Source organism: Triturus cristatus, chromosome 1_2 (assembly GCF_964204655.1).
Source record: "Triturus cristatus chromosome 1_2, aTriCri1.1, whole genome shotgun sequence".
Lineage (NCBI taxonomy): Eukaryota > Metazoa > Chordata > Amphibia > Caudata > Salamandridae > Triturus > Triturus cristatus.
Genome location: NC_140580.1, coordinates 522,793,832 through 522,808,590, shown reverse-complemented (window position 1 = coordinate 522,808,590; position 14,759 = coordinate 522,793,832). Strand labels below are relative to the sequence as shown.

General features: G+C 45.1%; 1 protein-coding gene across 1 annotated transcript in view; it reads right to left on the bottom strand.

The window, feature by feature from the left end:
• The window catches only part of COX15 (cytochrome c oxidase assembly factor COX15), a 90,005-nt gene that overhangs the window by 63,551 nt on the left and 11,695 nt on the right, over positions 1-14,759 (bottom strand). The window contains exon 3 of the mRNA XM_085606297.1: positions 8,956-9,078. Within this exon, the coding sequence (XP_085462423.1) occupies positions 8,956-9,078 (123 nt within the window). The remainder of the gene's footprint in view (positions 1-8,955; positions 9,079-14,759) is intronic.

Sequence of the window (14,759 nt, the reverse complement as noted above, 5' to 3'; positions counted from 1 at the left end):
TGCGGCGTTCCATGGCGAGGATGGAGAGCTCCTAAACCAACTAATAGCTTCCATTTACAAAAAAGTATTCCAGATTCCAAGGTCAGCTTCCCCAGCTCAGGTCCGGCTGGAATTCGGTCTCATAAATGAAGTCGTTGGCAGAAGGTATGAGACGGTGAAAACCTGGTACCGCTTTAAGCTAAATGCTGTAAAATCAAAAATCAACAAGGCCATCTGGACTGAACTTAATCAAGATGCATCTTCTCCTTTTAATCAATACCTTTGTAAATCCCTTTCGGTCACATGTACGACGGAAATATGGAACAAAAACTTACCATACCAATCGTTCAAACAAGTCGTAAATAAAGCTTCAAAAACTCATTCATTGCTATTGGACAAAAATATTCTAAGATCAAGGTCGCATGCTTGGATGGTGATAAACCACTATAAGTCCCTCGCACCGGCAGCTTATTTATGTGAAACTTACTCAATTAACATAAAAAAACAACTTATGGCACTGCGTTTTGGAACATTACCATCTCAGGCTGAGCAGCCAGCTTGGCGGCACACAGGCCCTATATCGTGCCGGCTGTGCAATCATTATAAAGAAGACTTTATTCATATAATCTGCACATGTAAAAAATTGCGGGTTGAACGTGTAATCTTTCTAAAGACAAGTTTCAATGAAAGAAGAATTAGATCCTGTAGAGCCGCAATAATGGCATGCCTAAGCCCCTCAGACCCTCCATTGCATAGTAGACTAATCACATTTCTTAAAGCCTTCAAAAAGCATTGCTAAAAAGGGTCAGAAGTTGGACAAATGATGTTTAATTTTCTGCTTGAATTTTTAAAAAACAAAACGATTTTATACTAAATTGCTGTTTTTAACTCTTCACTGTAATTTTGTGCTTTTGCTACCTGTTTTAGATTATTATGGTTTTAATTAACTAAATAATAAACATTACTTACTTACTTACTTACTTACTTACATATCTTGGTGAGGTAGGTGCAATTTCAGAATTGCAATCCAAGGCAGACATCAAGGTTTCTACAATTGGGGAGGCTAGGCCTGAGTTGGGATAATAATAACAATAATCCATTTTTGTAAAGCGCAAACATATCACCCCTTAAGGTTCAAGATGCTGGTGGGCATCGGGGAGATTAAGTGAGCTATTGCCCAGAGTCGCATGATGCTGACCTACAGCCGGGGATTGAACCGTGAGCCCCACACTCCAGAGTCAGCCGCTCTGGCTGCTGCGCCACACCTCACCTGTATTCCTAATCTGAAAAAACCACACCTGTCAGGGTTGAATAAAAATGTAAGAGTTATAGGTTGATGGACTGAGAGGAGCTTGGAGTTCTTTTGACCATTTGCCTGAGCTGGTGTAGAAATTCGGTTTCTTAAACTACTGGAGATCTTTGAGCTCACAACTCTTTTTTTTGTTTTGTTAATTTATGCATTTTCAGAAAAAAACATTTAAAATCATGTAAACATTAGCAATTGGCAGGGAATAGACATCAAGTCATTTGGCATCTCGCACCAATTATAGAGCTAAATTTTACAGATAGGTTCAGGTATGACAGTAATCAAAGTGTGTACAATGAAAGTATAAAAGCAAAGCATTACTGTGGGAACTTGGGACATTAAATATCAGTTACAGTCAATAGATATGCAGTAAGCGGACCCCAGATATCGCGAGGTTTCGAGGATGTAGGCAATTCTTCAGCATAGCATGTGAACTGATCCCGACAATAGGTCAGGTCTTGTAACCATAGTTTAGTTGTGGGTGCAGGTCTACACCTGGCTAAACTCTGCGTTTAGCCATCAACAGTGCTATGGCTACGAACATTCTGTGAGATGCTTTAAATGTTAGCAACTGCACCCAGTAGACATAGTTGGGGAGTGCATGTTATGGGTGTCCCTACCATCAAGTGCAAAGTATGTTTGACTGACCCCCAATACAGATTCACTTTTGGGCAGGACCATGCTGAGTTATGAAAGTCAGCATCAGATGCATCGCATCTCTTACAATTGGCGTTCTCCCGTAACCCATATTTATACAGCTGGCCCGGAGTATAGTATAGTATAGTTGGTGAAAATATTTAAGATGCACCAGTCTTAAATTGCCATTCGCTGTCAACTGCCCTGTCAATTGGCAACAGCCATACCATTCCTCTTCTGAGATTGGGCTTGGTAGAATGGCGTTCCATTTGGTCAGTGCAGTCATTCCCACAGTGGCCTCATTTCTCTGCGAGGCATGATACAGTCTTGTGACCAGCTTGGCACGTGATGTGGCAGTGTATACAAGTTGTAGCGCCTCTACTGTTGGTGGTTCTGCAGGAAATTGTGGGTATAGCGCACGAATGGCAGAGCGCAGTCTAGTGTAAACAAACGTCTGCATTATAGTGTTCAGTTTCCCCACCGAGTATAGTCGCTGATTCCACCAATTGACCCTCAGGAAACACATCTTCTATGGTGGTCATAGCCATGTCTTTAAGGGTTTTCAGCGCTCTAGTTTTTCCAGTAACTGAGAGTTCTGTGTGGTGTAGTAACGGCATGCTTGGTGCATAAAGTGGCAGTTTCTGTGCACGTTTCCCTAGCTCATGCCATGCTTTAGCCGTAGTTTGCACTGTGTCAATCTCCACTTTAACAAAAACCGTGTGTTTATTAACTATCATGGCTTTAAGCGGTATCGGATGTACGGCGCCTGCTTCCACTGCTACATGGGGAATATAGGCTGGGTCGTGCTGCCAGTAGTAGTCATAGTGCGCTTGTGTGCAAAGGTAGTATAAATGAAAATCAGGTGCTGTAAAACCACCCTGGTCGTAAGGAAGCGTTAGTGTTGCCCATTTGAGTCGTGGTTTCTCACCACCCCATGCCAGTGTGACTAATAGGGAGCGGAGCGTATCAAAAAAGTGTTGTGTTAAATGTACAGGAATGTTCATGAATAAATACAGAAAACGCGGAAGAATCACCATCTTCATTAACTCTATCCAATCTGCGAATGACAAAAGTAACTTAATCCAGCGATTCACTTGTTCTTCGAGGCAGGTAGTGGCTGTGCCATAGTTGGATTGCACGACAACCTGCGAGTCTCTATGGAGCCATATTCCCAAATATTTTACAGAGTCTGCGCACCATGCTAATGGATAATTCAGGTCAACTTGTGGTGTGCTGTCAGTGAGAGGCAATATGACTAATTTAGACCAGTTGATCCCAAGCCCCGAGAACCATTCAAAGCAGATATATTCTCTCATGAGTTGTGCTAGGTGTGTAGTGGGATCGCGCACATACAGCACCATGTCGTCAGCGTACAAGGAGACTGCCAGAGGGCGCTGTTGAAAACGCAGCGCTGCTTGTGCAGAACGGTGTCGTAGAACACACGCTAATGGTTCCAGGATCAATGCAAATAGCAAGGGCGATAGCGGACACCCTTGCCGCGTGTCCCGCTGTACTCGAAATACCTCCGACAGTTGGCCATTGACTCTTACTCGCGCCATGGGATTGTAAAGAGCAATTTAATCCAGTTGGTGAAAATTAATGGTACACCCATGCGGTGCACAATTGCAAACATATATGTCCAGGATATCGAGTCAAAGGCCTTTGCGGCGTCGAGGAGTACCGCTACTGCCGGTAGGGTGGGTTCAAGTACATGTAGCACTGCAAAGAGCCTACATAAATTATAGGACGTGGATCGAGCTTCAGCCTTTTTTGCTAATACTTTTGCTAGGATTTTTACGTCTGTATTTATCAAAGACAGGGGTCGATAAGAATCACACCTGTCCGGCTATTTCTCTGGCTATAACAGGGTGACCACAAGTGCTTCGCGCAAGGTGGGGGGCAGACTCTGAGTTTGGTATGCTTCCATATATAATTCGAGAAGACAGGGGGCCAGTGTGTCTATCTATTCTTTATAAAATTCTGCTGGTAGCCCATCGGTACCAGCGACTTCCCGTTTGGCAATGCGGTGATGGCCTCACGTATTTCTTCTAGTGTTATGGGATGCATCAAAAACTCTTGCTGCCCGCGTGAGAGCCATACCAGTGCTATGTCGTCAAGGTATTGTACTATTTCTGCCTCATCTGCCATTTGTCGATGAGCATACATTGTGGCGTAGTAGTTCGCAAAGGTTTTGAGTATATTGGGTGTGTCATAATGTGTGGCGTCATCTGCTATGATTGCTTTAACCATACAATTCTTGCCCCGGGGGGTCTGTTATTCGGGTAGTCAGTGCTCTACCCGGCGTACACCCTTCGCCACAGTACCTAGCTTTGCTTCTTCTCGACATGTATCATATTTCTTGGTCAGCCACATAGTTATATTCTGTGATTTTTGTTTTAATAATTGCCAGCATAGCGGGGTCCGCCGTTTGCGCTCAAGGTTGCACAATTCACGTTCTAATGTACTCATAGTGCCACGCAGGGATTTCAGAACACCCGCCTGTAGGCTTATACATGCACCCCGGATGGTCACTTTAAAGGCCTCCCAGAGCGTCCCCATAGTTTGTACCGATCCAGTGTTGTGTGAAAAATAGTCTGATATAGCGCCACGAATTACTTCGCAAAAGACCTGGTCTAGGAGGGAGGAAGATTGCAGGCGCCATTGAAATTGGGAGGAAGTGTGAGATGGCAATGTTATGCTGTGAAATACCAGGGAGTGATCTGACTGGGTCCTAGGTAGGTGCCTTATCTGTACAGTCCACGCATTGACATCGAGCATAACTAACCAATAGTCTATGCGGGACCAGGTTTGATGCGCATATGAGTGACATGTACCTTCGCTTGAGCTCGGGTGTCGCAGCCGCCAGATATCCATGAGTCCTAGGTTTAGTAGACCGTTGTGTACCGATGTGGCCGCTTTTTTCGAAGGGGGATCAGCTGTGGATAATCTATCTATTGCGGGATCCAACACGACATTAAAGTCACCCCCACATATAATAGTTGAGGGGGGCAATTTGTAGAGCTTTCCCCATAACATGTCATAGAAGGGAGGGTCATCAATGTTGGGCCCATATATGTTCCCAATAACCATCCTCGTACCATGTAGTGTACCTTGCACTATTATGTACCTACGCCCCTCATCCTCCTCCACGTGTTATGGTTCAAAGGGGACAACTCTTTTAATGAGTATCATAACGCCCCGTGCATTTGAGGAATATGAGGCAGCCAATCGTATTCCCGCCCACCTAGTGGTTATTGTTGAGACCGCTCGCTTGGTAAGGTGCGTCTCCTGTAACAGGGCTCCTGTAACATAACTGGATATGGTGACGATCCAGGTAGGAAAGCACTTGTCTCACTTTCTTGGGGTTATTAAGCCCTCGAACATTCCAAGTTAACCACGAGATCGTTGGAGCTTTAGATCCTGTCATAGCTAATAATGTTGAATAAGAAAGGTGTGCCGTTTCCCATAATTTGGTGTTGTGTAAGCCGAAATCTGCCAGTGTGGTGTGCCCCTTGCAACTTCAATGATGTATAACCCCCCCAACATCCCCTCCCACCCCCTCCAGCATCAGAACTATGCTGAGATTCTCCACCCACATGACAAAACAACAACAACTGAGCACTTGCATTCCTGAATCAAAAACGAGATAGAAACAAAAACAACGAAGGCACTTAAAGGTGCTGTAACACAATTAGAAACTTTGTGGGCTATTACCTTTCTGAAGGTCTCTATTAGCCGTTATCCCCCCGTTGGTACAGGGTGGGTCGAGACAGGAGTTAACAGGCATTCCCATCATAGGCACAATGACATAGTGGGTACCAGCGTATAGCACCACACAAACCCCTGCATTATATAGAGAGCCTCAAAAATTACCAGTAGCTTTGAACATCACGCACTACGCATGGAACAATCACAGTATATGTGGAATTGCAGTTATTACAGGATAGAGGCCAGCAACTGTATAATACAACTAATATATCAAGAAAGTTCAGCGGACATAACTACAGTCTGTGGGCAAAGCTCTTTCTTATCATATCAAACAGTTTGAGTCTCACGTGGTCAGCCCTCAGTATCGGAATCTACTCCGGTCTCTTGCATCGACTCCTGCCGCTCAATCCGTCGTACGTATTGCAGGGCATCTTTAGGTGTTGAGAAGATGCGGGCTTTCCCAGCATGTTGAATTCTCAGTCGTGCTGGGTATAACATTGCGTATTGGATGTGCAATGATTGTAGTCTTTTCTTGACAGCTTGGAACTCTTGACGTGCTTGTTGTACAGTCACTGTGAAGTCAGGAAAAAGCTCCACTTTCATACCTTGGTAGTTTAAGCTCCCTTTTTCTCTAGCTAGACGTAACGCTGTATCCCGATCGCGATAGTTCAAGAGTCTAGCTATAATGGGACGTGGTTGTGCCGCTGGTATGGGTCGGGCCGCCAGGGATCGATGAGCCCTCTCCACGATTAATACATTAGAGAAATGTTCCGCTCCCAGCATGTATTTGAGTAGAGTCTCAATGTATGATTCCATGGGCCCCCATGTTGGTGGACTCTGGTATACCCGTAATTCGTAAATTGTTCCTGTGGGAGCGGGATTCAATGTCCTCGTTTTTCCCCCGGATCACCTCCAAAAACTTTTCCATGCTGGCGCAGGATGTGCTATCAACCTCCATGCAGTCCTCCGTCGTGGAAATACGCTGCTCGGCTTCCACTATCTGTGTGCCATACTTGTTTATTTTCGCCGCCATATTGTCCATGCGCAGGTTAAGGTGATCGATCTTTGCATCAATAGTTTGCAGACTCTGTTGCATACTTAACATCAGACGCTCAAGTTTGTTACTCGTGCCCGCTTGAAGATCGGGTTATGTGTCCGAGGCATTTGGGGTTTGGGACTTTGCAAGCCATTTTGCTTCAAAGTGTCGTTTGGTTTGTTGTTTATCCGTCCTACCCATGTTTCTGGCCGCGGTCCTGGATAGTTGTGCACGGCAGCGTTAAAGTGTGTGTGGTCGCGTAAGGCTATTTCGTAAGAGACACATGATGGAAGCAGAGGATAAGTGTGTCACACCTCGTGGGGCTGCACCAGATGCACGGAGTATTGAATAATGTCCCTCACCTCGACAGCGCCTTGCTCCACACCGTCGTGTGTTGAAGACCCAACCACAGGCAGCCAAGTATGCTGGGCCTAGTGGAGGGAGTGTGGTGATCTATATACTTTTTAGCCTTCGCAATGTCAGGTCAGCGCTGTTGCTACTTGCAAGCGTCCCAAATACCCAGCTAGGCTGGCTTTGTTCAGTGGGGTATTGTCCACAGTCACGGGCCTCACAAGCAGCACGAAGCTTTCCTTGGGGCAGTATGCCCACAGACCGGCAACAACAGGCAATCTATAAATACTGCGCCTTTCACACCGCGTCTGCCTCACACAGTGGCTTACCATATGGCGCAATGATGTGCTCCCAAGTCAGCGATATGTAGTGTTCAGAGCAGCGCCATTTTGTGCAGAGGCGCGATGCTAGCGTAGAAGGTGAAGGGGTAGATAGACGGACACAATACCGCCAGAGCAAATTCACGGTGCCAGGTGTCAACAATAGCAGTGGCGGGTATCTCCAATCGAGCCTAGCATTCAGCAACTGCAGCGCTGGTCCGCGGAGGTGACGATCGCGGAGGCTGCAGGACTGCAAGCTGCACGGGGCGCACCAAAGTGGCAGCGGTAATGGCAGCATTGCGATCCTATTCTGCCCAGTTCGTCTCAGGGCACACTTTTCCCACAAGCAGCAGTGGCGAGTAACGGTCGGGGGCCGCGACGCATCAGCCTCGCCGCAGCACTCCGACGCTATCAGGAAGATGGCGGTGCGTCTTTTCCGATGTGAGTCTGCGCTGAGGAGCGATCGTGAATCGCGGTAACCCAGTCCTATCGTAGTGCTCTGATGGTAGCCTGGAGGTCGCGGCGGGTCTGCAACGCCGTATGCTCCCACAGGCAGCAGCACAGCAACCGGATGACTCATACAGGCAGATCTCAGCGCCGAGACCCTTCCAGCGCCGCCATTTTGTACGGAGAAAGGTTGCGTTACTGGCGGCGTTTATGGGCACGAAGTGGCAGTATCAGCGGCACCAGAGCATTCCTCTTAGGGTAAGGAGTCAGAATATGCCATGGATGGCGCCGTAAATGCAGGATAATTGTCGGATGGATGACTCGACCAGCAGAGCAGCACTAAAGTGCAGCCATCTTGCTCCGGGGTCTCTAGCACCCTCCTGAGCTCACAACTTAAGTGCTTTACTACAGTGGTGTGAGAAACAGTCTTGCTTGATGGTACAATAAATTGGACCTTGTTTCTTTATGGTTCAGAGAAGTGTCCAAGTAATTCCTCCACAACGTCACACTGGCTCCTGTTCTAGGCTTCCAACATTTCTGTAACTGTGAAAATATGGATAAGGATCCTAGTTTTTCTGATCTCTTTGTAAGCTGGTGATCTTGATGCCACACATGGTCCCCCACAAAAAAATCAGAATGAAATTAATTCTAATGACAAGAGGATCATGTGGTTCTTGGCAGTATTTATTTCGAATTGTGAGGTTAATTGCTCCTGTTTGCAATTGTTAATTGCTGAGGAGCAAAGAAGCTCATTAGATTTTCACTTTATGCCATTTTGGGCATCTACTTGTTGACAGATGTGGGGGTTAGAAGTGTTCAAATGCACATTTTCTGCAGGCCTGTGCATCCGAGTATTAAAACGCTGGTGATTATCACAGTGGTGGGAAGGGAGACGTAAGGAAATGTAATATTGTCTTCCAGGGAGTCAACAGTATGACTGCTGGCTTCATGTCAAATATAGAGAAGAAGGGAGGCACTGTAAGTTAAAGAAGAATATGAAACTTCAAAAGGTTTGCAGAGGTGGCAGATAAACAAAACAAGTCCATCAGTCTCCTTAGGAGAACCTAGTCATACAGAAACTGTAAAGGCCAGCATAAACTTAAGCAAAACCAGCACTGCAATGCTACATTAGCCGCTCGATTAGCGACAGAACCTACTGTTATTATACTTACATCTTAAATTCTGGGAATTGCTGGTATTTTTGGAACTCTGCCTCCCACTCATCTTTGGTAGATGGGGGCTTCATCTCCTTCACAAGGTGCCAGTCCACCATCGACAGACCAGACTCTGTAAGCCTGCATGATAAAACATGGTCTTCAGCACATATAAAATGAAGATGAAGGACATGGGCACATGCTACTCACTAAATGGTCCACAATACCTTACACAAATGAAAATGTAATAAGCTCAGTAAATCTATAACATGTCTAGTACTTTCAGGGTTATTGCAGTGGCATGATGCCCTTCTTAAGGGTATTCTTTCCTGAATGAGATCAGTAGCTCTTCATAGGAACAACACAAAAAAAAAAAAAAAAAAAGACAGTAATGCTCAAGACCTCGTATGGATCTGTGCAATAATGGCTCCTTAGGAACAAGTATTTGCAATGCAATAGGTCTCGCATTTTGTAAATTCAACACCTACAGCATTACAAATGCTTTTTTATAAAAACGCCCATGTGGCGCTTTAACGGCGGCTGCGCTCCTTTCCGAAGATGAGCGGTGTCTAAAGAAAGGGGGCGTGGCCGCCATTAAAGTGAAAGCGCAATATGGGGCCCATTTACACAAAAAAAAAAAAAGCATTTGTCTGTCAAGTTGACAAACAAATGCTTTTTTTTGTAAAAGTGCCCCATGCCGCACTTTCACTTTAATGGCAGCCGCGCCCCTTTCCTTAGACTCGGCTCATTTAAGGAAAGGGACACGGCCGCCATTAAAGTGTAAGTGTGGCATGGGGCAATTTAAAAATAAAGAATTTAATAAATACTAAAAAATAAAAAAATAAAAACACATGCGCAGAGCTTGTCCTGCCTGCAACAGCAGACACGTGAAAAACATTAAACAAAATAGTGCTCGGAGGCTGTAATTAAAGCCTACCAAGCAACAACACATGTAAAAGGGGGTGTCCTCATGGGAGGTTACAAAATGAGACAAGGTGGTACTGATGAGGGGCTACTAAGCCTATTGACCAATGAAGAGCCACAGTTCCCAAAGGACAATGACACAAGCCAATGAAAAATATGGGCAGAGACTAGGCGGAGCTTCAAGCCCATACCTGAATACAGCATGCCTTGCAAAGCAGTGCATGCACTGCCTAGGCTCAACCTAAAAATGTGTCTCTCCAAAACATGTATCTGTTTTACAAAATGCTGTTCCAACATTTTTACTTATATTCTATATAAGTCTTACGGGTTTCTTTCAACATTCCCTATATTTCACTCCTCCAAACGTTCATAAATAGCCCTCCTCTCCATACCAAGGTTGTGTTACAATACATATACCTGTTTCCTGGATGCAGAAAACTCTTAACCACCTATAGCTACTAAGTAGGAGTCAAATAATTTCTTCCATCTTGGCCATGGTAAGATTGTATCACCAGCATCAGGCAAAAGTGTGATGGTTGTGTCATTCCAGCCACAGCCATTTCTGTTTAAAACAGTTAGGTAAAATAATAAGTCAAATAAGTAAATTACACAATTACCATATACAATAATCTAAAATAACAATTCACCTGAAACATCACTCCTCTGCAATGCAATGATTAATTTGAAAATGTCATGTAAATCCAGGAGAACAGTGTATTTACTAGCTATTGCCCTTGCAATCGCTCCTTTGTCCTCAGTAAAATTGACAGCGATGCTTGCTGCTACAATCCTTATAAGCCGATATACACAGGGCCCCGATATGGATAACTTGTTTACAATAGGGCAAACCCAATCGGGGCTTCAATTTTGATGAAAGTCCCAGACCCATTTGGGCTAGATCAGGGGTGTCCAACCTGGTCTAAAAGGATAGCTACTTTTGATCAGGGAAAAATCATCCTGAGCTATAAACAAATTTGATCATTGTGACAATAGTAACTACTCCGGATAATATTACAGTAGTGACCACGCCACAAAGGCATATCATTAGTGACCATCCCAGCTCCTCAGACAGGGTGACTGGCAGAAATGTCAGGCAGCATTATACACTGTGAATGCCTAAACTTGAGTAATAAAATGACAACCTGAAACAGCAAGTGCTCTCTAGTACAACTGACAAGACCACAGCAATAAATCTTACTACCTCAACGAGAATTATTATTCGAAAATCAGCTTTAAACGCTTTCAAACTTATATTTTTTAAATCAAATACTACTTTTCTTTTTGACTAAACAACTCAATTTTCTAAAGAAAAGCTTGTCTTTCTAAAAGAAGCATACGTGTTTATTAATTACTCAGATATACAAATGCCTCACATAGAGGCTCTGCCCTAGATGCCCAGGTATTACAATCAAATGACATGGATGTCTACTATAATCCCAAGAATGCCTAAAACACGGCGGTAATGTCCACCATTATGCCAGGCCCACTGCTGTGCCAAGGTTGCACATCATAATGACCAGGATTAACACAATATTTCACTACTGGCCACCATTATGACAGGGATGGCCACAATTCGTTCCTTGATGATCACAACATATTAAAAATGGCTGTCAGTTTCCCACACAAGACCAGAATGCCTAAAATATGTGAAGGGCGACTGCTATTATCTCATGGTCACAATTATGCTAGGATTTTTCACAATAGTGCCAGAAATTAACCTCTTATGATGGAGGGGTACCATGAACATCTGGTGATCTCGGATACCCGGCTTAGCTTCTTAGGGGCAACACCATCTGTCAGGAAGGAATTCAATGCCAGGCATAGAGGAATACATACCTACAAAAATGTGTACACATGCATACACACCGACGCATGTGCATTTCAACACACAAATTTGCACTTATGCATGTATGTACAGCCACAATCATTACCCAGGCCTTGGAAAGGAGTGGCATCCTTAACGGTCAGCTTTGGAGCCTCCCAGTCTCTTCGGCTCCTGGCCTGCTGATGCACTCCGATCACTCGCCCCGGCTCTGGCATCTCTACTCCCACTTTTGGTGACTCCACTCTGGTTACTGCTGTCACTGTAATTTCCCATATTTGTTGTTACCTTTACTAGGAGGCAGCCATAGCGAAGTCTACAACAGGCATCTAGTTAATTTTAGATTCCCTTTCTGTGACAGTGCCCATAATAACACCATCTCAACTTTGAATACTCCTTCATTAAGGCGATTGAGCCCACTCGAAGCAAAGATATATAGTGTGAGTGAAAAGCCGGCTGTATGATGAAGCATGCCACGCTAGGGTGAATGAGGACTTTGCGTCCTTTCTTGTAAACAAACACCACATACTGACCAGAAGAGTAAGCACACACCTGACTGAGGGTTTCTTAATTTTCCCTCCTTATTTGCTTTTCCCTGGAGTATCAATTGTGGTTATACATTGATAAATGTAAAGAGATTGCCTTGCGCAGAGAGCCAACAGGTAGCTTTGCATAGACAGCATTGCACAGACAGTCCTTCAAGCTGCCCCTCACACTATCAGCCCTAGTGACGTTTGTGTACAAACGTGGCCTTGTGCACCAATGCTCGTGCAGCCCTAAGCCCTCTCTGCTTTCCTTGCACACTTCTAGCAATGAAGACAACATTGCGATCTGCCATTCAAGCAGACTGCCAGTACTCGTCAATACCAGCCATGGCCCCTTTGCAATGCTGGGGGGCACAGAGCTTGCCAGTCACGCATAGTGCCAGCCATGAAACGTTGACTGTGATAACGCCCTTGCACTATACCAATCTTGTTGCTTTCCAGCCCTGCACTTCCTGTCTGTCTTGTAAAGAGAGAGCCCTTTAGGCAACCTCATGCCTGCTGGCCTTGCGCGCATTGCCAGTTCTGCGTTGTCTGACAGCCACAACAATAATCTGCCAGTGCTTTCCACTGTAAACCATGAACGTGCAAGTTTTGAAAACATAAGCACCTGCCTGCCCTGCAGACTTTGTGAAAGCCCTGCACCGTGGGTACGTAAATGAATACGTAAACATAAACCGTGCGAAGAACGGCAGCTGAATAGCACTGCCATTTTGGCTTTTTAACCAATAGCGCTTTGACCTCATACTTTGTTTTTTGCAGTTTTATTTATATAGCGCGAACTCGACCCGAAGGTATTAGAACGCTTTACATGAGCACTAGTTACATTATATAAGGACACATGCATTTTTTTGAGCCACGGGGAGATTAAGTGATTTGCCCAGAATCACGGGATGTTACTTACATTTTGCCACACAAAAATACATATCCTTGAAAGCAGAAATGCCTTTGGCTATCTATAAACAGCAGGCATAGAGTAAGGTGCTGCACATAACATGGGACCTGCGTGGCAGCCAGGAGCATAGCGAATAAAGAGAAGTTTATGCGCAGGTTTTTTTTTAGCAAGATGTCCTTCTTTGGTTATTTTTAAAAAGCGCTATTATCCCTGCTAAAGGAGCAATTCTCTTGAGAGGGATGGATGTTGATCAAATGTAATGAGCCAGTCACAAATAAACAGGGAAACAACAATGCAACTTTGAGCAGCAGCGCAATGGGCGGTGAAGGTGAGGCGCCACTGTCACACGCTCACACAAAGTGGCGCGGATTGTTTTCACATTCAAATCTATCACATTACCAAATACTTTCACTCGCAAGCAGCATTTTGGAACTTACGTGCACAGAGTCAAACATTTGTTTGACAAACTGAAGTACAAGCTTCAACTTTGAATAATAAGAAGATTGAGTACCCAAAGTGACACAGTGAAATTATTTTGCTCTAATTTCTATTGAGTTTGTTTAGAGGGAAAACTCATCTTAGCCTCACACTCTGGAGAAACCCGAGCGTGCACTTTACCTACCGCCCCAAGAACACCAGGCTTCTTTTTCTTCGCTTATAACTTTAACCATAGCCAACCAGAGAGAGATAATTGGGAAAGCTGGGTTTGTTTTGATGGACAGGCCAGGGCGCCGCGTTAGGAGTGTCTGTCTGGCTGCACCTCCCACTAAGCTCCTGCGATTGTTTGCAGCGAGCAGCACGGCCACCCAATACAGAAGAAAACAACCACCGCTGCACCGGAAGAGGTCGCCGAACTGCCCCGGAAAACATTGCTCAGCCGCAAGGGGGCCAACACCCCAATACTGTGTATCCTGAAACTTTGTAAGCCGGAAACCTGCCGCTAGCTGCTTCTGGCAAAAGGAGCATGAGAGCTGGCTGGCCTGGAAAGATACAACTCCAGCATCAACGAAGGAGTTGAATTCAGCATGCTGGTAGAATCTGAAGCAGCGCTACAGCTGCAGAGTAGTGCGGAGGCATGTGCCATATAAATGTCTGAGAAAACGTCAGTGTGTTTTGGGGCACATGAACTGACGGCAGAAGCCCATGAGTTGGCAGGAAGAGCCAGTTCTAGTGTCAGGTAATGAACATGTGGCTAGAGGCACTACAGAGTCTCAACAAGTCCTATAACAAGCGGTCGCCATTGTGCGAAGGTAAAAAAAAAGTGCTACCGACTGTAATTAAAGGAGACCGTGTCACGCAGCCAGCACACGATTCAGTCTGGATGGGCTGGCCGAGAAGGAGACAGGACGTTCAAGAAGCCTTGTTTCCAATCGGGGGCCAGCGTTTAACATAAATAATGACGCCGGCCAATGGGAAGGCTGGGCGGGGCTTCAAGTCCCCTTCCAAAGTCTCCTCGATGACAATAGATCTCAGAGCGAGCAGCACATGCGCTGCAACGCTAGGCGAGACCTAAAAAAAGAACACAAAATGTGGGTTTCCAAAACGTTACAGCACCCGCAATATAAACTCCTAGACAATCAATTAGGACAATACCCGTTTTCAATAATTTTGGGATGCATGTTACATATGGTGCTAAAGA